At 38.7% G+C, this 21,768-nt stretch overlaps 1 protein-coding gene across 44 annotated transcripts in view; it reads right to left on the bottom strand.

The window, feature by feature from the left end:
• Nrxn1 (neurexin 1) overlaps window positions 1-21,768 on the bottom strand; it is a 1,109,587-nt gene extending 1,087,819 nt beyond the window's left edge. For 26 of the 44 annotated variants that reach the window (XM_075984298.1, XM_075984300.1, XM_075984304.1 and 23 more), the window contains exons 1-2: window positions 21,175-21,768; window positions 16,615-18,272 (exon numbers count right to left, since the gene is read on the bottom strand). In XM_075984298.1, coding sequence (XP_075840413.1) covers window positions 16,615-17,386 — 772 coding nt within the window. In that variant the 5' untranslated portion in view covers window positions 17,387-18,272; window positions 21,175-21,768. The remainder of the gene's footprint in view (window positions 1-16,614; window positions 18,273-21,174) is intronic. The other 18 variants (XM_075984299.1, XM_075984306.1, XM_075984323.1 and 15 more) reach the window with 1 other exon arrangement.

Raw genomic sequence — 21,768 nt, 5'->3', positions numbered from 1 at the left:
TTTCACTATTCAGGAACGCTTACAGTAACAAGAACCACTTTCTTTCTTTCTTTTTCTTTTCATTTTTGTCTTTTCTTTTTTTCTGTCTTTTTAATTGACTTTTATTGAGCTCTACATTTTTCTCTGTTCCCCTCCCTGCCTCTCCCCTCCCCTTCAACCCTCTCTTAAGGCCCCATGCTCCCAATTTACTCAGGAGATCTTGTCTTTTTCTACTTCCCATGTAGATTAGATATATGTATGTTTCTCTTAGGGTCCTCATTGTTGTCTTGGTTCTCTGGAATTGTGGTTTGTGAGCTGGTTTTCTTTGCTTTCTGTTTCAAAACTACTTATGAGTGAGTACATGTGATAATTGTTTTTCTGGGTCTGGGTTACCTCACTCAAAATGATGAAACCACTTTCTTAATTTATTAGTTGTACTCAAATATTCTACTTATACTTAAACAATATGCTTGTCAAGCTATATCCAAGTTATCTTCATGAAACTTAATTTTCTAAATGTGCAATTGTCTTCAATTTAGTAGTTTTATTAGATTCATTTGTTATAAAAATTACATAATTTTAATATTAGGTATTTTGGGTATACTAGAAAATAAGTTTGAGATACACAGTTAATGAAACCAAAGTCCAAAAAGCAAGTAGACTGAAAGAAAATGCTAGAACCAATCAATTAACTATGTTAGTGAATATCTTCAGTTACTACACACATGCACACACACACACACACACACACACACACACACACACACAATTGAACTGATAAATACCCTTAGCAGTCTGGATAAATGAAACAACATCTACATTAGGAATTAAGCCTTTCTTTTCCATGCTTTTTTGGTTTCTATGAATATCTAGTTGCACATAATCCCAAATGCAGTTGCCTCACATCAGTTACACTTTCGAGGAAGAAATAAGTGGCATTTGGGGTTAGAGATGGAAACTTTCCATGCCAAATGCACACTAGGAAACAACTAAGTGAACATGCAAATCAACTTATATACACTGGTGAATCAATACAGGTGAGCTATCCTCAAAGTCTAGACATCATGGTGTAGCCTAAGACAGGAGGATAAAAGGAAAAGGAAATGATGCATTTCTCAGTTTAGTCATCCATTTGCAATTTTCAATGGAAATTTGTGTTAACACTTTTCATTATTTTGGCACAAATGTAGACAAACTAAAGAGCCAATTAAGTACTTATTGATAATATAAATGCATACAAAGTAGATGAAGGAATTCTATCAACCATTTGGAAATAATCAGGTACTTCAGAATTCCTATTCTGGTAAGGAGTTGTTGCAAGAATAATGTATTACAAAACCAAGTTGTCTGTATTCTGCCTACTCAGCCATCTCTGATTTAAGGCAGAGATGGGGGTCAATAGAAAGAAATTTTTTTTAAAAAATGTGCAGGTAGATGCTGAGGGAAACATTATACAAGGTCTCAAATCCTGCATCTCACTAGTAACCTTTAATTAATTACGAAGAGGAGGACCAACCTGACAAATGTGTCAGTGGTATGGCTTTGCACACAATAAGCAGGTGTTCTACTTTTGAAATACGTTCTAGACCCAAGTATTGAAAAAGTCAGAATTATATCAGATTTAAACTCTAAAATTCTCCTTATGTCACACTTAGGAATACATTCTGCAAAGTTCATGTTCTGTTCTGTTCTGAAAACATGAACATTCTTTCTGAAACAGGATGTTCGATTCAACACAATGGTACAAATTATTGGAGAATAACATAATGGGTCTCATCTTCTGAAATGGACAGTGGTTGGCATTTCAAAAGAGTTTAATAGACAACTTCACAAGATAAAGATTGCCAACTTTGTTTCGTAATATTGTCTCGAACTTATATATTACATTTTTGCAACAATATCCATAGATTTTCTGGGCTCCATTCATTGATCTTCACAAGTTGTTTACCTCCTTCAGCATAAATATATATGTTATTTATGCTACATTTATCTTTGCTTATACTCACTAAAATATTTAAACACGTAAAAACTTACATATATATCCATATTAGGTAATGAGTCATCAGACACAGTTCTATAGTGGTTCATTTAACCAAGTCCAACAAGTGTGGGTACTACACATTTGCAAACTTGTCAAACTTATCCATTTTTTCTCAGGAAAAAATTCTTGAAGTACTTTTTAAAAAGGATACACCTACTTAAATTTCCATAGCCATTATCCAACAGTCCCTAAAAAAAAAAAAAGCAATGTAGCAATTCTGTTCTACCCAACCACATGCAAAAACCTAGGGAAGCCAGTATTTCCACACCACTGCCAAAACTGGATATGATGGTACTCTTTAATCTCCACCAGCTGTACAGAATGTAGTACCTTTCTTTCATAAGCATTTATTTACTTATTGAGGTCAAACTTCTTATACATTGAGTTGCTTGGATTTCTCTTCAAAAACTTCTTTTTTTTGGTCTGCTTGACTTTTGTCTTTAATAGTCTAACTTCCTCATGTCTTGGAATTAATTAGGCTTACTAACATTTATTGAACTCCCTACTGTGGACCAAGCTCTGTTAGCTGGAAGGTACAAGTGTCACTCAGAGGAATTAGATTCAATGGAAAAATAGGTGAGACAATAGGTTATGGCAACAAATCAAAGCTAGGAACTGGGTCTACACAAAGCAGCAAAGGCCCTGCTGGAGCAGTGGTGATGACCAGGAAGGGGTTTCAAGATAGACTTCACAAAGAAAGTATAATATATGAATTTTGAGTAACAGGTGAAATTTCATCAGAGATCAGAAAAGCATAAAATCTGCGAAGAAAAGCACAAATAAAGGCCCCAAGACATAAGCGCAAATACCGCTCATAACATCAAAAATGATTGGCTTGTTTACAAGGTTTCGGAAGGGAGAACAATGTCTGAAAGGAGCCTGGGAAGACAGGAAAATCTTATGAATTTGTGTTTTATCCTTTAGCCAAGGGGAAAATCATCTTTAAAGGGTCATTTCTACAGAGGACTAAGAGTTTAGGATGATGGGTAAGGAATCTAAGATTAAGGCAATGGTGAGGAGACTACAACACTGTTAGTGGGCAAGACCAAGAGCCTAGGATGACACAATATTAACACAACCAAATGAACATGGTCATTAAAAGCCCGTAATTAGTTTCCTTGTAGTCTAATTTCTCTTTCCAGTACTCATCTCTGTGGTACATTTACTGCTTTGGATAAGGCTATGCCAGAGCCAGCCCACTCTAGCAGAAGATGGCTTCAATTCCAGACTGCATCAAAACATCACATTCCACACCAAATAAACCTAAACCATGAAATTTCCTCACTTTCATTGTGTTCACATTTGTGCCAACATAAAACCAGTGCTTTTCCTACTCAGTTTCTATAAACTTCTAAGCACTACTGCAAACTGATTTCTTTTTGTATTAAAACAATCCAGTGTTTTGAATCATTAGAAATGATGGTGTCTTCATTAGGAGCAAAGGTAGCTCACAGGAGAATTTTTAAAGGGTTCACAATTTGCACTCTTAACAGTATTTGCAATTTTTCAAAAACTAAGCCCAATTCTACTACTATTAGTAATACATCTTCAATAAAGATATAGTAATAAATGCGCAGACATACATCTTGCTGTTGATACCATGAATAACAGCAAATTTTGCTCATAGTTTTGATATTTCATTTTTTAAACTTGTGTTTCCATTTCAACTCTTTATATATGCTACCAAACATGCAGGTTTCTGGTATCAGAAACACAGGAGTGAGCCCTGCCTAGAGACTAATATTTCACCTCCTTATATATGATTGTTTTTTAATAAGGAATTTAGAATTATGAACCGTAAAATAATAGAAGGGTCAAAGATGAGAATGAATTTTTACTTTGTGTATCTACTCTGGCAAAGTAATCAAGAACAGGACACAAAACAAATAGTTTTAGTGACTATTTTGGTTGTTTTCCTTTTTTATTTATTTGCTTTGTTTTAAAATCAAAACTATTTTTCAGACCTCTCATTTCAACCTTCTCTAGGAAAAATTTATTCCAGTGACAAAGTCACTTTCACCCAATTATATTTCCCAGAAGAATAGTGGCAAAGCCTATGAAGTGTGAGAGACAGCATGGTTTCAGCATGGGAGATACACCAGAGGTTGCACAACAAGCAAGAGGTTGTCCATGGTGAATCCTAAATACCGGCAGCAGCTGTAACCTGAGCTCAAGGAAACAGAAGCCTGGGCACTCCATTGAGTAAAGAGGGCACGGACAATTGCTCAGGACAAACATAAGTGTGTGATAGGAGAGCCCATCCAGTGTGCAGTCCAAGGACCCAGAATAAGGTAGGTAGAGCCATTATTACAGCAGCTCCAGCACTTGAATCCTTTTCTTCTTTTGACAAGAGATAGGTTGGAGGGTACTTATAAAGCATGTTTTTGTTTTACTCTATGGTCAACTCAGTACTTAAGAAATGTTCACATTAAATGTTTTCCAAGAGGTATAATAATTACATCACAAGAGAAATGAAAGAAACCCAGAGTATCATTTAACTGAGAAAATTCAAGGGCCTTTGTCTACCTAAAACATCCCCCAGGGAAGACTTACCCACCACTTCTTGTTCTGGTTTCCCATTTACACAAATTTGAGAGAAAATGCAGTTTTCCATTTATTTGGCCAAAGCCAATGTTCTATTCTTCAGACAAATTTCTATCATTGGTCTTCCGTGAACCAAATTGCCTTTTGTTAGTTCAAATAATGTTATTTCAATTTGTCAATTTATATTTATCCGGCAAACTTTTCCTGTTTGCTATAGTATCAAGACATTCCCCGTTACACAATTCTGAACCTCTTATTTACAAACACTAGTGAGAGCACTCTCTTTAACTCATTGGTTAAAAATAGCTTGTAAGTCTAATGAAGCCACTGTGATGCGATTCCTAAGGAATGGATGGAAATTAATAGCTTAGAGAAAGTCAAAGGGAAGGTAGATGAGAGGAAAGAAAAAAGAAGATGCTGTAGACAAGTAGAGCACAATGGGAGGACTACTTGTGGGAGATATTTGCCAGCAGTAAGAAGCACAGTGATTTCAAAGGAAGGACGTTGAGTGCCAGACCACTGTAACTGAAGGAGAATAGAGAGGACTTCGTGTCCAGTGAAGACAGTTCTCAGTTCTCATCCGTGCTCTCTCTCTCTCTCTCTCTCTCTCTCTCTCTCTCTCTCTCTCTCTCTCTCTCTCTCTCTCTCTCTTCTGTCTGATAAACATAATCCAAGGGACACTAACTATATGGATTTCATCTCCATAGAATACATAACAGGAAGATATTAATTTACATCAGTAGTGAAAGCGTTTTCATTAAACTGAGAAGAAATTCAGTGCCTGAAGTGTTACTAAAGTTAGAATTCTAAAAAAGGGGAAGTACCATTACACAATACACACATCTTTAAAGCACTGAATTCTACCATATGAAGACATGGAGACGATATATAGTTACTGTTTTCTTAAAGAAGGAATTAGAAGTTGGAGATATGGCTTCCTGAGCCATACAATTTGGTTTTACTGCCTACTTGGAGAATTCCTACTATATGAATGCAGGCAATTTTCAATTCTAAGCCTTAGCTTTCTCGCCTATGAAATAGCTAAAAGAGTACATACCTTATAGGGATCTGTGGTGAACTAAATGATCAAATGTGGATAAAAGCCTGCAAACAACACAAAATATATAGACACAGCATTGCATGCCCTGGCTACTGCTTTTGACTTAGTGGGGGAATTGCAACAATAAAATGTTATAATAAGATGAAAACAGCATATAATTGGCTTAAAGAAACAGTGCTTACCCTTGCCCTTTCCTTTCTCCTCTTTATTTCTGTAACCCAAATGTTCATTTTGGTTAGAGACCAAAAATGAACATTACAGCTCCTTCCCACTGACCAGATGTATGAATTTCCTTAACTTAAATCCACAGTGTTCCATCAATATAGCAGGTGCAACAGAATCCCATCTCTTGCACACACACTCTCATTCTCTCCCCCACTACATATTTTCTCTAATACTTTCCCCCCAAATTGTCTTCTTTTTCCTACTTTTCTTATTTTTCCCAGTCCTTTTCATTTATCTACTGGAAGAAATAAACCCCCATGTATGTTTGGCAACGGCCCAAATCTCCATTTTCTCTAGCTAAAATGAAACACAGGTATTTCTGTGTAGATGATACGACTTTTATATTTCAGGGGAGTCTTTAAATGTAATTGAATTTAATGATGTAGATTGTGATAAAAAGGCATATTATATTGCAACAATTAGAACTTAAAAGTTGCAAGGATAGAGTAATAAAAAGCTAATGATTTACTATGCAACAAAATTATATAATAATAGAATCTAAGCAGTGAGTTATGTTATGAAGCTTATGTTACACAGATACTAAAACCAAAAATTTTTAAAAATAGATTTCTTATTATTTTCATAAAAGTGCTTTTTAGGATCTTTGAGGGGTTTTTTGGCGAAATGTTTATTTTAAAATTCTCCTATACTCATGTAGTGGTTTCTGCTTATTTTGACCTTGTATAGAGCTTAGTAAGTTTAAACCCTTAGCTTTCATATGTATGGAAATTGAAAACCTTCATTATTCTTAGGTAAACATATTCATTTGTTTTTATTTTTGCTGTTGTTCACACAACACTGACACTAATATGTAATGCAAAAGTAATATAACCTTTAATAGTATGCTCAATCTGAAAAGAAGTACTAGTTTGAGATTAAAAATAATCTTTTTATATTTTAAGGTCCTGTGTAAGAAAAAATAAATGACAAAAAATATTTTAGGATATATAGACTATTGTACTTCAAGGACATCTTAAGTAACATTTATTTTTAATAATTGTATATAAAATTTTGACTTCTAAAACTGATTTTGCTTGAATTATATCACTTTCTTGCAATTCATATTTTTCTGTATGTCTGAATGTAAACATATACACTTACACATAAATTTATGTAGAAAAATGAATATCTCATTTTTTTTTCTTTTGGTTTTTCGAGACAGGGTTTCTCTGTGGCTTTGGTCTCATTATTTCTAAACTTCTCAATCTCCACTGCATTTGATCCAAGTAGGCTTTCATAAATGTATCTTATTACACATTTAATTGTGCAACGCAGGTAATGAAGTACAATATTTAACTTTGTATTTTTTAACATTCTCAATTCAGTCAATTAAGCATGTAGTACATATAATGTCATGTTGGGCCTCATAAGGCCCCGGCGTGAGGCACAGTGTAACTTCCTGAGCCTAGCTCGAGTTTGGAGACCTGTCTTTGGCCATGACTTCTGCATATGAGTGACTCAGCACAGACCTACCCAAACCCAACTCTGCCCAGCCATTGCTAACTTAGCAGGATATTATTGGCCCTTATTCCTTACCCTGCCTCAACCCATCCCAAGATTCCCACCCCCTATCTCAGCCTTATATAAGTTCCTGCCTGATGCAATAAAATGGATCCTGCTTCGACAGACTCCTGACTCTGTATGTGTGTGTGTGTGTTTGTTTCTCCCTGGTGGCCAGAGGGGAGGTTTAAGTCACTCACCATCCAGCTCAGCCCCAGGGAAAGTCTGGCAAGTCTGGCTCTTCCCCCTTTCTGTTTCTGCCGGAGAACCCAGTAATATCACATATAATTTTAAATAACCAAGAATATTAATTTTAGGGGAGTTCACTTTTGCACTAAAGAAAGAGAGCTGAAGGTAGAAAATTGAACCTTCCACGCAGTGGTTATAGTTATATGCTGCCAGGCCAGCTTCTTCCCAAAGGAGAATCCACGCATGATTAATTATAGAGACATCATTACTTAGAAGAAAAACATGAGTCTTTAATTTCCTTGCTTCTGCTGGACTGAGGCTCTTCATTCTGCTGAATCTAGCAATATTTAAGAAACACTGAAGCTAAGCTGTCTGTACAGAGAGGCCCAGGTGTCGTTAGGTCGGGAACAGCAGTGTCTCCTGGGCTCTCTGATCACTGCTGCTTCCGCTGCGGATGAGCATCAACACAAAGTTCACTGGCTCTAACAGGACATATCTCCTGGTGGCAAAAGGATGGTTAGATGACAATTGCATTTGGTGTCTTCTCTTCTAACTTTTGGATTTCTAGGCCTTTCTAGAAAAGCAAACTACATAAGTTTCAAAGAAGCAGCACTGTCCTCAGACTGTACAGATGACGTCCCACTCATCCTGCTAATGTGCCGCACAGAGTGTGGAGCACAAGTAAGCACACAAGAGTTCAAGAGAGCACTTTGGCTTGCCAGCTAAGACTTGTCCTCCCACTTCCTTCTAAGAATAGTCTCTTATAAGCTACCAGGAATAGCATAAAGAATGCATCTTTCTAACTCCAAGAATGACCGTTTAGCAAGAAGTTAGGAAGCCAAACTCACTTCTCCAAGAACTAGGATCTCATTTTTTAATTTCACTTTACTCCCATCTATGCTTACAAGAGGACTAATGAGCAATGCTTTCTCCAATATCCAATATTTGTATCCTTAGGGGAACCACAATCCAACTCAGTAAGTATCGATTATTTGACTGACCTAGGTGTTTGCATTTGTACCAAACTACCATGGACCTCAAACTTTTTATTTAAAACATTAAAACTGGAAGAAATACAGTGTGGCTTTGTGTGTGTGTGTGTAAAATGCAATTCTTTCTAACTCAGAAGGACAAAGGGTAGTGTTCGTTGGGTGCAAGATACAGGGATTTCTCTTCTGATTACTGGAGGTTAGGCAGCCCACTAAGCATCCTGCTAATAGAAGGTCAACAAGAGAAGCCAATATGTGTGATAAACTTTACAAGTTATGTTGTTTTGTTCGGTGTCCTGACATTGGGAAGTGGCACTCAATTTAAGTCTGTTACAACCCTCAAATCTAAAGTATTAGTGTAAGTCAGCCACCTAAAGCAGTTTACAATTATCCCAGCAACTGTTTACCCTTTAGGAAAAGAATATGCAGGCTTTGAGATGCAGAGCCTGTCACTGCAGAGATGTCTGAGCACCTACACTCAAATTCCAGTCCTATTGTCCATGCTATTGGGCTTTTTAGAAAGTGAAGTTTTCTAACCTGCATGTGGCTCCTAAGTAAAATGGCACTTATACCTAGCTGGGGCAGTATGACTGTTGTGGAAATAACTGAGGGAGATGGCTGGAACTCAATACAAAATGATTTCACTAAGTAAAAATAAAAAATTATTAGCAATACTACAATGGCGAGAGAACACTTTTAAGCTATTTTCATGTTTATTGGGTGTCTGCAGCACCAGTGAGCTAGTGGACATACAATGGGACATACAGCATTTGTGGAGAGCATGTTTATTTATAGACTTAGAAGATTTGTAAAAATTTGGTTGGATTATCTAGTAATGTGTTTTCCAATATCCAATTACTCACTTAAGTATTGAATTGAGCTCATTCAAACTTATCAATCAGCAGTTTGACAATTTCAGCAGTTGGGCTGTTCAAATTGAAAGGTTTACATTGATTAATTGTAATGACAAGATACATGTTTAAACAATACAAATCAAAATTAAAAGTGTGTTTTACTTCTAAACATTGTTATGGTGTCAGAAATTGAAAAATGATTCAACTTCAAACGTTTTATCAGGTACTTTAAACAAAGAACTCTATTAGTTCTTAATTTACTTATATATAAAATGTGTGGGCTCTCTGGAGTGATGTTTGCATTTTTATTACAAATATTGAATGTTTTGCATGAAAATATTTTAATGTGTAACCCCACTGAGAATTACCTCACACCTTACCTTTCATATATAATTTGTAATTTGTAAATTATTCACTAAACAGCAATCATTTTTAATTTGAAGACTTTTTAAGAAGTTAAGTGGCTCTTACATACAATAAAGTGCACAGATCTTCAGTGTATAGGTCAAAGAATATTCATTCTCACATATATATCCCAAATAACCACTACCTAGACCCAAAGCTCTACTCTCTTTCAACATTACAGAACAATTAATTTTATTCTGACCTCTGTCATCATAGATTATTTGTGTCTCTTTAAATCTTCAAAGTTATAGGCTCATAATATTATTTATAAGAGTTATTGCCCTCAGTTACACGTGTTTGGTTTAGAGTGTTACCGAGAGACAAGGAAACTAGTGTCATGGTAACTCCATTTGCCATGTATCCTTGTGCAGCAGCAGAACACCACCAAAGAAGGTGACTAGTACTGGGTGTCAGTGATGCATAGAATCAAAATAATCCTAGCATAAGATTGCTAAGACAGCATTTAACCTTCAACCACGAGTGTAACCACCACACTGAATAGTTGTAGGGTTTGTACACATCAACCACTTTCATACACTCTACACAATAGGACAGGAAGAGCTGTCAACGTTTTAGTAAACTGACTGGAAACTGAGACACAGTATTTTAAGGGCCTTGTCATGCATATAATGTCTATTTAAGGACAAAGCCAAGCCTCATATTATTTCTTCTGATTTTAATCATGTTCTGTTTACACAATAAAATGTAAATAAGGCAGAAAAGAAATCTGAGAATGCACCCTGCCTATCCCCACTGCAGTACTGAAGTATAAATATTTGGAAGCTAGGCTGAAATGATTTCTCCAAACCGTATTAGAAAATTTAAAACTTACTATTCGGTAAACTATGCAAATATATCTATTCCTGTATTTTTAAATAAGGAAAAATAAGAAGATCGAGCCATAAAATTATACAGACGTGAATGATATTGTGTAGGTTTTACATAATATTTTAATAAGATGCATTTTGACATAAAAACTTGTTCAATATTCTATCAGAAATGTTTGTGGATGTTTGCAAAGTGACATTTAAGGAAGCTTTATTATAATAAGACAGAACTTGTCTGTCTGTGATGACATGTAACTTTCCATTCATGCTTATTTTTGTTCTAAAGAAACACAGAAGTGGATGGTGACAGCTTAGAAGCTCACAGGCTCACCTCCTAATTCTCAAAATACAACTAAACATAACAGATTCCCAATATAATTCCAGTACTCTCTCTTGTTCTTATCAGTCACCTTGTCACATTTTATTGAGTGATGGCCACAGTGGGAGCACAAGCACTCTGCCATACGTATATGTATATACATATACATACATACATATGTCTATATATAAAAACAATATAGTGTGTTTGCGAAAACTGTAACATCTTTTTTAAATTTAAAATATATTATTAGCCTGTCTTAGGCAGACATGTAAGTATATTTATCTTTTATATGAAAATTTCAAAAACAAATTATAAACTGGGCACCCAAGCTTAGGTTGGTCATTTAAAAGTCTCCTATTATAGATAGATAATATGACTACAGACATTATAGATATTATTTTCTTGCTTTTGTTTTTGTTGGCTAAGTTCTGGCTGTCCAACCCAGTGATTGCACAAGCTGAACCAGTGCTTGGCCACTGCTCTGCGTCCTCCACCCAGTCTTGTTTTAGCTAACTGGAAAGACTGCTGTTCAAGCACAGGGCTGGGAATAGTGCAGGTGTTATCTCAAGGATGGAAGACTGTTGGAAGAGATGTTTTTGTGGTCAACGTTTATTGAGTCATAAAATTTTTACATAGAATTTTTTAAAAATTTTGACTCACAGCTTTAGAATGAAAAGCTTATTATTAGAAAGAAAAGCTTATTGCCTTTATTATTCCTTTCGTCGTTTGGTGAAATTTTGATCACTAAACAGATTACTGCATTGGAGTTTAGGTTTTAAAAGTAGGTACCCTTCGACAATACTGTTGGCACTGACAAAAACAAAAGCACAACATGGAAGCAGATACCACCCAGTGCCCAGCCCACGTCATCCACAACATGGAAGCAGATACCACCCAGTGCCCAGCCCACGTCATCCACCATTCTCTGTGTTTACCAAAACAAAAGCACAACATGGAAGCAGATACCACCCAGTGCCCAGCCCACGTCATCCACCATTCTCTGTGTTTACAAAAACAAAAGCACAACATGGAAGCAGATACCACCCAGTGCCCAGCCCACGTCATCCACCATTCTCTGTGCTTACCAAAACAAAAGCACAACATGGAAGCAGATACCACCCAGTGCCCAGCCCACGTCATCCACCATTCTCTGTGTTTACCAAAAGTCACCAGCTTAGTTTTCATGGAAATTCTATGAAAGCAAATATTGCTCTTATGCCAAGTCCTAAACTGAATAACAAATATTTAAGTTTTCCCACTTATAATGTTTGGGCAGGCAGGCCAAAGAGTATGAGTAATTTAGCTCCTAAACTAAAATTACTCAACAGAATATGAAAAGGAAAATAAATTCTGTGAATCAGTTGAATTCTAGAATGGTAACTATGTTGTGGTCATTTCACTGTCTAATAGTAAGAAATTCCCAGTATGCTTCCGCGAGGAGGAATCCATTCATGAGATTTGTCCTACTTGAAGCTTTTTTAGCACGGGTAACTATTTTTTTCTCTACAACAACAGACCTCAAATAAAAATCTGGCACTGTTTCTATATCATTTTTGTTCAGTATTTACAATTTAACTTAAAAAAATCTCATAAAAATTATAGGTTCCTGTAGGAACTATAGAACTATTATACATAATATTTTATTTTAAGTGGTTTACAATGTTGTACTAGGCAGTCATTATACGTTACTTTTTGTTCATAGATAAACTGATTACAGTGTATTGTATTTGGAGCATGACACCATATGGTATTGTGATTGCTTTCCAGAAGTCTATGGCCTCAATTGGATAAACCAAGAGAAAGCAAGTGATAGTCTATACAGAGATTAGACAATGATTTTCCAAGTGGAAAGCAGTGTTATGAACAATAAATGAGCTTAAATCTCTAAACCTAACTAAGTCCATGAAGATTCTAACTTCCTTAAGACATGAATCCTAACTTGAAGTACTGACTCCTTTTAAGATTTTTTTCTCTACTTTCTCCAATACTTTGAGCTACAGTTATAGTAGGAGCACAGCAGCTGCTGTTGAGTGACAAACATAAAATAATATTTTTTTCGTTTACTCTTCCCCCTTGCAATCTGTTTTGTAAACTGATGTTAAAGTGTCATTATTGAAATTTAAATACGACACTGCCATTCTCATCTCACATGTAATACACTTGTGCCTAATGGTGCTTAAAGTCCTTGAATAGTTCAAAAACCCTAGCAAGTCCTGTCCCGACTACCCTGTTGAATACGTACTGATAGTTCCATTCAGAGAGAACTCCTGAGAGTGGCAGGGCCAGGCTGTGCCATGCTCTGGGTTTCCCTCATGAACATTCCTCCGTGTGTACCTGTAGAGTCCCTTTCATATTCCAGCTTTAAGTCCAACACCAACACCTCAAGAAAACCTTGGATTGGGCCCATCACGCTCTTTTAAAATTCCACACACTATATGGCAAGTCTTTAAAATATACCACCATTTTCATTTCCCGTATATATTCTTTCAAATGGTGAGCCTCCTGAACAGACTATAGAATGTCGAGCTAGGAGCTACTTATGCGTGTAATCACCATTTCATTGTATAAGCCTAAAGCTCTGACATGTGTAAAACCGTCAATCTATCTATACTTCTGTGTAAAAAGAGATGAAAAAGCAAATTATGAATGTGTATCATTAAATCTCTGATCTCAGTAAAGTTATGTAAAAGAGTTTCATTGAAGCAGCACTTAAGACATTGAGTGCACTGCCATGTCCAATAATATTAATCAATAATGCATCTTTATAGTAATTTGAATAGAGAAACTGAAAGAAAATGACACCACAATCTGGTATGAAATCTTAACATGTGATCATGAAAATTCTAGGATTTACTTAGATCTGGAGATTAATAATTCCTTATTAATCATCATTTTGGTCTGTTTGTGCTGTTTTTGTTGTCCGGTCAGTCCTAGCTGTCCTTGAACTCACAGAGATCCACCTGCTTCTGCCTCCCTAGTGCTGGGATTAATAGTGTGGGCTGCAACCACCAGATAGTTCTTAATTGCTTTAAATAGAAGGTCACTACAATATATTGGACCTCCTAAACTAAGTGTAAAAGGAATTGTAGGGATAGGAGATGCCTTAATTCTCTGTGTTTAATATTTGCTTAACTATAATCTTTCCTGCACATTTTCTGTAATGAATATTTACTTACTTTGTTTTTAAATTGGGTTTATAAAGAATGTGGTAATCAGTGTAAATACTGAGTGAAGCCAGAGCTTTGTTTACACTTCATCTGAATAGAAATCATCTTCCCCAGTCGTCAATGCATGATCGGTGTTGGGAGAGGCATCTACTCCAATTAATTATTCAATAGTCACTTGACACACATGAAACAGAAAATAGGCAAAGTGAGGCCAATGCTTCTGGGAAGACAAACTATGCCTTAATCATTCCATTTCATTTCTTTGATAATCAGAAGAATCCAGACTTTTGTTTTCTTGCCATGACTTAGTGGTTATCTTTACATTCCATTTTAGTTCAAATTTTCAAAATGAATCAATGCTCAGAACAATTCTGATGGACTTAGCTTCTTGGGATGACTTTTCTTAGGCATCATATACTATACTGCTCCAATATTCATCATGTTCATTCCAAATTATGCACCTTACAGAAAGAACTATGCATTTGTCAAAACAAAATGTATTTTGGAAACATCTAATTCTGTTTCTCTTTGAGATTACTTTTTTTTTCAGGCTTTCTCCAGTCTTAACTGTTCCTGATTATGCATGATCCTTGGATCCCTACATTAAAATGCATTGAAATATTTTTAAAATCCATTTAAAACACTCTCCCACACAGTACAAGCTGTCATTGTGTCATATTTGTTTCTTAATTTAAGAAAGGAAGTTATATTTCATTAAGTTGCCTTCTTTGTCATTTAAAGTGGCATCAGGATGCTTAAAAAAAGTATTTTCCCATAAAAATAATAATTGCCATTTTTTATTAATCAGTACAAATGTAGGCAACTTCAAGTTATACTGCTGAATTCCTCTCATCTAGCTATCATATTTAGGATTTACAATTCAGCTAGATTTGAAAGAGGAAAACAATTGCTCTGTTCTATTTTTGTAAAACAAGAAATCTGGTATTATGTTCAGAGAAATTTACCAACAGAATTGAAGTGCAGTATGAGACATAGGATACAGTTATCTCTAATGATTTATGTCAAAGAACCGAACATAAACCCAATGAAAACAAAGCACAGTTAATAACTCTTAAACACCCCACCAATGTTCCAATGAATGCTACAGAACACTCCTGAATAACACTTTCTTTCTCCCTAACTAACTCTCTTTGCTGGTTAAGCAGTTACAAATTTCATCATGTCTCCCTCTCTTTAAAAGCCAAATGGGAGAGAGCTGCCAAGTCTAATAAGAATTACAAAGGCTGCCTCCTTTCTCAGCAGTATCAGCCAAGAGGGGAAATTAAAGAAAAAAAAACAACAGACATCGCACAATAAACCACAGTCACACATAGAGCTTTTGGTCCCTGTCTTTTCAAATCAGATATAATAATTTGCTTTTTCTCCCCACTTCCACCATACATACTATATACTATACACTGACTGCTTTGATTTGACCCCAAGCTATGAGCCTAGCAGAAACCAAGACACCTCTTTTGCTTAGCCACTAATATGTTTCATCCTAGCCATACTACGCACTCTCTTTCTGTTCATGGGTTTCCTTGCATTTATAAAGGAATAATTTTCTTAGTCATTGTTATAAAAAGTAAAAATAAAAAACATAGAAGAGATAGACATAAAACTGTATTTTCTATATAAAGGGGTGAATAGATGTGCTTTATTTTAAGCCTTACGGACCACGGAAACAACTGGGCTTCTGCTACTCACAGAAATGACATCAGTTGGGTTTCTTTGGAAAATATCTTTTCATTGCTAACATGCATCCTGTTCAAGAGCCTGGCCAATCTTCCCAGCCCAGAGACATCTAAATTGCTCTAGCACTTTGTTACCAAGGATTTGTTAACCAGGAACTACATTACTCATCTATCATTCTTCAGCATTAGCTGACCTATCTCATACTTGAAGAAACCAAAGAAATCACAAAATTCCACTCAAATACGGCAAATTTGGGGGATGGAACCAAGGAAACCAATACTACTTTCTAAAAGCCTCCTGTTCTTGAAGAAAATCTCTTATTTTTCCACAACTAGAAGCAGGTTTTGGATCTGTAATGATACCCAGGATCTATGGACTGTCGAGTGTGATTTGGCCTGTAACCATGTGGACAGCTCTACCATAGATGGTCCAGGATTGCTTACCCTACATTTAATTTTCTCACCAAACCCATGCTCAGTCTTCTAGAGGCAAGGTGGGTGTACTATATTACTAGTGGTACGGGGCTATGTAGGTGAGCAATAGCCATCAAACTACAGGGACCTGCCAAACTTGGACTGAGGTTTTAGGTGACCATTCTATTGGTCACTAGGAAATAGGTAGACTTGCATGGACAGGGTGTCAGGATGTGAGGGAGGCTTGCCCATTAAGAGGCTGCAAAGGGAGGAGCTATCTGCAGAGGACAGCATGGCCTTGAGGAACAAGTCTTCACCTGGAGACATTCGAAGGAGGAAGGCCCCATGCACCGGCCTCCCGCCCAGCCCAGGCCGAGGCTCCACGGGGGTCGGGCAGACCTTACCTTGGCTGCAGTCTTTGCCTCGGAAGCCTGTCCTCGAGCAGTCGCACACGGCCTGGTCGTCGATCACGGAGCACACGCCTCCATTGAGGCACACGCCACCTTCGCCCTCGTCGCCCGCCTCGCACGGGCTTCCCCCGCCGCTGTTGGGCGGCTCGTCATCCAGCTTGACCTCGCCGCTGTCCACAGGCAGTGCCTGCGATGAGTTGACCCGGACATCACGGATCCAGCCCTTGAAGGGCTCACGTTCCCTCACCGAGGCCAGGGTAAGCTTGAGCGCTGCAGCTCGCAGTTCCGGGGGCAGGCCGCCCACGAAGAGCCCGCTGAACACCGTCATGTCCCTGCGCTTGGACTTGACCTCCACCCACTTGGCCTCGGCCTGGTCGATGTAGAGCGTGGTATTGCGGAACTGGCGACGGATGCGCACATTGTGCCACGCGCCGTCGTTGACTGGTGTGTCCGCCAGCAGCGTGGCGGGCTCGGCGCAGAAGATGGAGAAGCTGAGTTGCAGGCGGCCGCCCCGAGTCAGGATGAGCTCCAGGAAGTCGCAGAAGCCCTCGTCGTCGAAGTAGAGCACGAGGCCCCGGGCGCTGCGTGTCTTCAGCTGGAAGCTCATCTCGCTCTCACAACAGGCGTTCCACTTAGGGAAGCGTGTCCACTGGCCCTCGGCACCCGGGAACTCCAACCCGCTGCCCAATTCTGCCCAGCAGCCCAGCAGCAGCAGCGACAGGCATAGAAGAAAGCAGCCCCCACGCTGAACCAGCGCCGACCCCATGCTCGGGGCTGGGGTACGGCGGGGGGGAGCAGGAGGCGACAGGGTCGAAACGGTCCTGGACACCGTCACGGAGAAATGGGGGTCTGCAGAGGAGTGGGGGAGAGGGGGCAGGTGGAAACAGGAGGGGCTCACCCTCCTCTAGGTCTTTTTTTCTTCTTCTTCTCTTCCAGCAGCCCCTTCCTCTCTCCCAGTAGTCCCCTTCCAACAGGAAATCAGAGACCCCAGTGGTACAGGCTAGCCACAGAACTTCCAGGCCAAAGGGAGGAGACACTTTGGAGGCAACGCACTGAAAAAGATGGTCACCGAGGCTCAGGAAAAATCACAGATCCATTTGCATCCAGTGATGTAAAGTAAGGAAAATTGTTGCTTCAAAAACACGTCACTCTTTCAATATCAACACCTGCAATGTACTACAGGTGTGGTGCCAGCGAAAGGGAAGCAGAGTGAAGAGGCAACACACACTCTTCTCAAGAAGTGGCAGGAAGCCAACAATGTGCCAGTATCTTTGGATTTTGGAGAACCTTGAGGGCCTTCCAGATGTTGGCCCCAAGCACAAACTGAGAAAGGACACTAGTGATACCAGAAAAGCATCAGATGCCTGCTTCTTCTGCCATATCATGGGCTTCCAGCACCACTGAAGCCAAGGGCAAAATTCTTGTGCATGCGTCTCCGGGATGATTTCACCTTATGTTTACCAACCCTGCCAGTAGGACTCAAACCCTGTTGTGAAACAGCCAGAAGCTGCTAGATGGTGAAGTCAAATCTCAACAGCTCTTCGATTTTCTCCACCTCTGCAAGGCCACACTAAGGTGCCAGCATGTCAATTGGTTGTATATTGGCGATGCATTTTGATTTTATTTTGTCTTTTTATAAGAACCCAAAAAATCTGTGGAAATTAAAATAAAAATTAAGGCCTGTAGTCAATTATAGTATTATATAAATCATTACTGAACTAGGAAAGCAAGTATGTAACCTGTGGTTTTGACAAACCAGAGAATTAATCTTATTGGATACAGATGTGTGTGTGTGTGTGTGTGTGTGTGTGTGTGTGTGTGTGTGTGTGTGTGTACACAGTAAGGCCTAATATTTCCTACTATTTAAATGTCATACTCTTACCGAAAGCTATTACAACCTCGAGTTTACCATTTCTGTTCATTGGTAACCCAGAATTTTAATAATAATTTGGATATGATTTCCTTTTCAATTGTCCAAGAAAGTTCTAATTTCCAAATTGTACCAAGAGAGAAATGAAAAGCCCCTTTAAAGGTTTCCTCCTCATACTGTGTGCTGGTTACAGAGAGAGTTAATACAACCTGTTCAAACCTCAGCTAAGAGCTACTTTTATAACAGGTAAACATATCAAATTTCAGCAGGAAGATGCTGGCTTACATTTATATAGCATTCCACTTCACTTGTCTCCCAGACAACAGGAATGTAAGCTCCTTAGGAGCCTCTTTAAAATTTTCAGCAAATATATTCCTCCCTTTTATCACATACATAATCTGTTATAATAAAAAAATATCTAACTGGAGCCAAAATTAGCAGTATTTATGTTCTTACTGCCATAATAATAGCTATTTCAAATATGGGTATTTAATATTCTGCCTAACAGCATAGTAATCTGACTCCTCCTCAAGTCTTTACCTGGCTGCCAGCCATTAGGATTTGTGTGGTCAGAACAGCAGTTGGCATGTATGTCACCTCAGCTGTTATAGCTCCAGGATGCTAGAATTTAAAGCTTTACCTTTGAATCAGTCAGTGTGCTATTAAATCACTTCTTTTTATTTAACTCTCATCTGACAGACTTTTGAATGGTAGAAACAATAAATCTTAAAGGAGTGGCTATGAATTTTTTAAACCAAATAACTCATGTTTTGAGAAAAATTAAAATGTATCATTTGTTCATTCCAATGGAACAACTGCTCTCATCATGTCTCACTATCTCCTACACACACACACACACACACACACACACACCAAATTTATTGCTTGGACACAGAGCTCACTATCCAATTAACACTTTCTTCCCTACAAGCTGAAACTAGCAGTAATTTATGGCACTGCATTGTGGCTGCTCCTCGGTGGAGGGAACTGAGAGCATTTCTCTTCAGTTCAGAGTGATCCCTACAGGTGTCAGCTGAGAGCCATCAAGCTAGGGGATCCCACTTTAAGTTCCTGCCCAGATGAAATTGATGACGGGTTCTCTTCTTCCAACCCACACACCTCCCCCCATACACACACCTCACACACACAATGCACTCATACACTTCTTACCTAATGGTAACAAAAATCTCAGTTGCCTATTTATTATGGCTGATGCATTCCTCACCCTCACGTCTTAAAAGTCATATCTCTTCTACTCCTGTGCCAAACCCAAAGAAAGCTGCTTTTAAAAATGATCAATAATAACATATTATTCAGCAACTCTCAATGTTTAAGTAGGATGTGGAATATGACAAATGTTCAGCATTTAGTAAAATTAGTCTGCTCTGTCAAAAAGGTATGCTTAGAGGCCATTCTCAGGTTGTTTGTGTATCTGTCTCTGTTTGTCGCTATCTCTCCCTCTGGTTCTGACTCTGTCTTTCAACACACACACACACACACACACACACACACACACACACGGGGAGGGGGGTGAGGCATAGAGACAGGCTTAGTGGCTGACTGTTGGATCTTATTATTGTATAATTTTATATATCTCACATAACCTTTCTGCCCCCTTGCTCCTGCCCTCCTCCTCTGATGCACACCTTGACCATTCTTTATAAAGAATGGAAGGAAGGAGGGGAAAATCTGGAAGAATGTATAGTATATTCTTATCATAAGGGAAGGTCACTGGCTCTTCCAGTTCCTAGAGGAAGCTCATTGTGTGAGAGACAGTATCTGTATTTTTATGGCAAAAGAGGATTCTCTCTCAGTGCTCAGAAAAGACCTGGAGAGTTCACAAATTAGAGGATGAAATAAAGGGATCTGAAAAACAACCATACCGCAGCCAAAACAAGAAGCGCTCTAATTCAAAAGCTGCCTAACAGCCTCATTAATCTTTTCTTTTGTTTCTAGAACAAAATTCATTCCCAAGTCACCGGAAGGATCAATATAGCATGCTGATCAGCTGCAGTTATGTTTATTTTTTTATGTTTTTAGTGACATACACACATGCTCTCTCACACACACACATACATACACATACACCCCTTATCATAAAACCTTTCAATATATATATATATATATATATATATATATATATATATATCCCCATAAAGAATCTGAAATTCTGTGGGAGAAATATTACAAGTTTTATCTTTATCCCTCTGGCTTTCGCAAAGTACCTCAATACCAATGCACACCCAATATTCTCCCTGGCTTTCCCGCCCAGTCTCTAAGCACCATCCCTGAGACCAGTGCAGTTTCTTGGAGCCTGAAGTCTATTGCACAAATTAAGGATGGGCACAGTCAGGACTGATGGGGAAGCAAGCGAAAGAAAGAGATGTAGATATGTTTTATTTTATTGTTTTGCTTTCTAGCTGCCTTTCTCTTTTCTTTCTTTAAATAATAAATCACTGCATTGAACCTTTAAGTTGCTACCTAGTTCCACCATCTCATCTTCTTGCTATTTGAAAGGCTATATGCAAAACAAGCAAAATCTACACTCCTCCACCCTCCCACCACCCATCCTTCCCTCTCTCTGAATTTGTGGCATATCCTGGCCCAGTTACAACAGGGAAACATACCCTTCTCTAGCTTGCCTCGCCCCAACCCCTCCCCCAGGCCAAATTGAGCTTCTTTACCTGCCTGGTTATTCCCTTAGCTTCAGCCAGAGCCTGAAGCATGCATCGGTCAATGCGAATTTCCTGAGGTTTAAGAATAAGGCGATTGTTGTTGCCTTTTTCCGAGGCGTCAGGCTTGAGCGTCTATCTCCAAGAGTGCGGAGGGGAAGAACATGCAACGGAGGGGAGCAGCAGGGGGAGCAGGAGGAGGATGAGAGGGAAAGGGGGGGGGGGGGGAGGAAGAGGCGGTGGTGAAACCCGAGAAGGCTGGGTTACGTGACGCCGAGTGCTGTCCTTCTGAAAGAGAAGGGCGGAGCTGATCTCTCCGCAGTACCATGGAGAGCGGCCGGCCGGTCTTCTGGCTGGGGAACGGGTGGCCTCAGTGGGCAGCTGCAGCACCTTCCAAGTTCAGATGCTGAGAAGCAAGGTGCCTCTACCTTTGCATCGTCCCTTTGTAGGGGGAATCTGGGGGGAGAAGACTTGCCATAGGCACTTCTAACTAGTCACTCGCCACCTTCCCTGCCGAGAGAAAGAGAGAGAGAGAGAGAACAAGAGAGAGAGAGAGAAAGAGAGAGAGAGAGAGAGAGAGAGAGAGAGAGAGAGAGAGAGAGAGAG

Source organism: Microtus pennsylvanicus, chromosome 8, assembly GCF_037038515.1.
Source record: "Microtus pennsylvanicus isolate mMicPen1 chromosome 8, mMicPen1.hap1, whole genome shotgun sequence".
In the NCBI taxonomy this organism is placed as follows: domain Eukaryota; kingdom Metazoa; phylum Chordata; class Mammalia; order Rodentia; family Cricetidae; genus Microtus; species Microtus pennsylvanicus.
The sequence above is the reverse complement of the archived record's forward strand: the minus strand, read 5'-3'. Positions and strand labels throughout refer to the sequence as shown.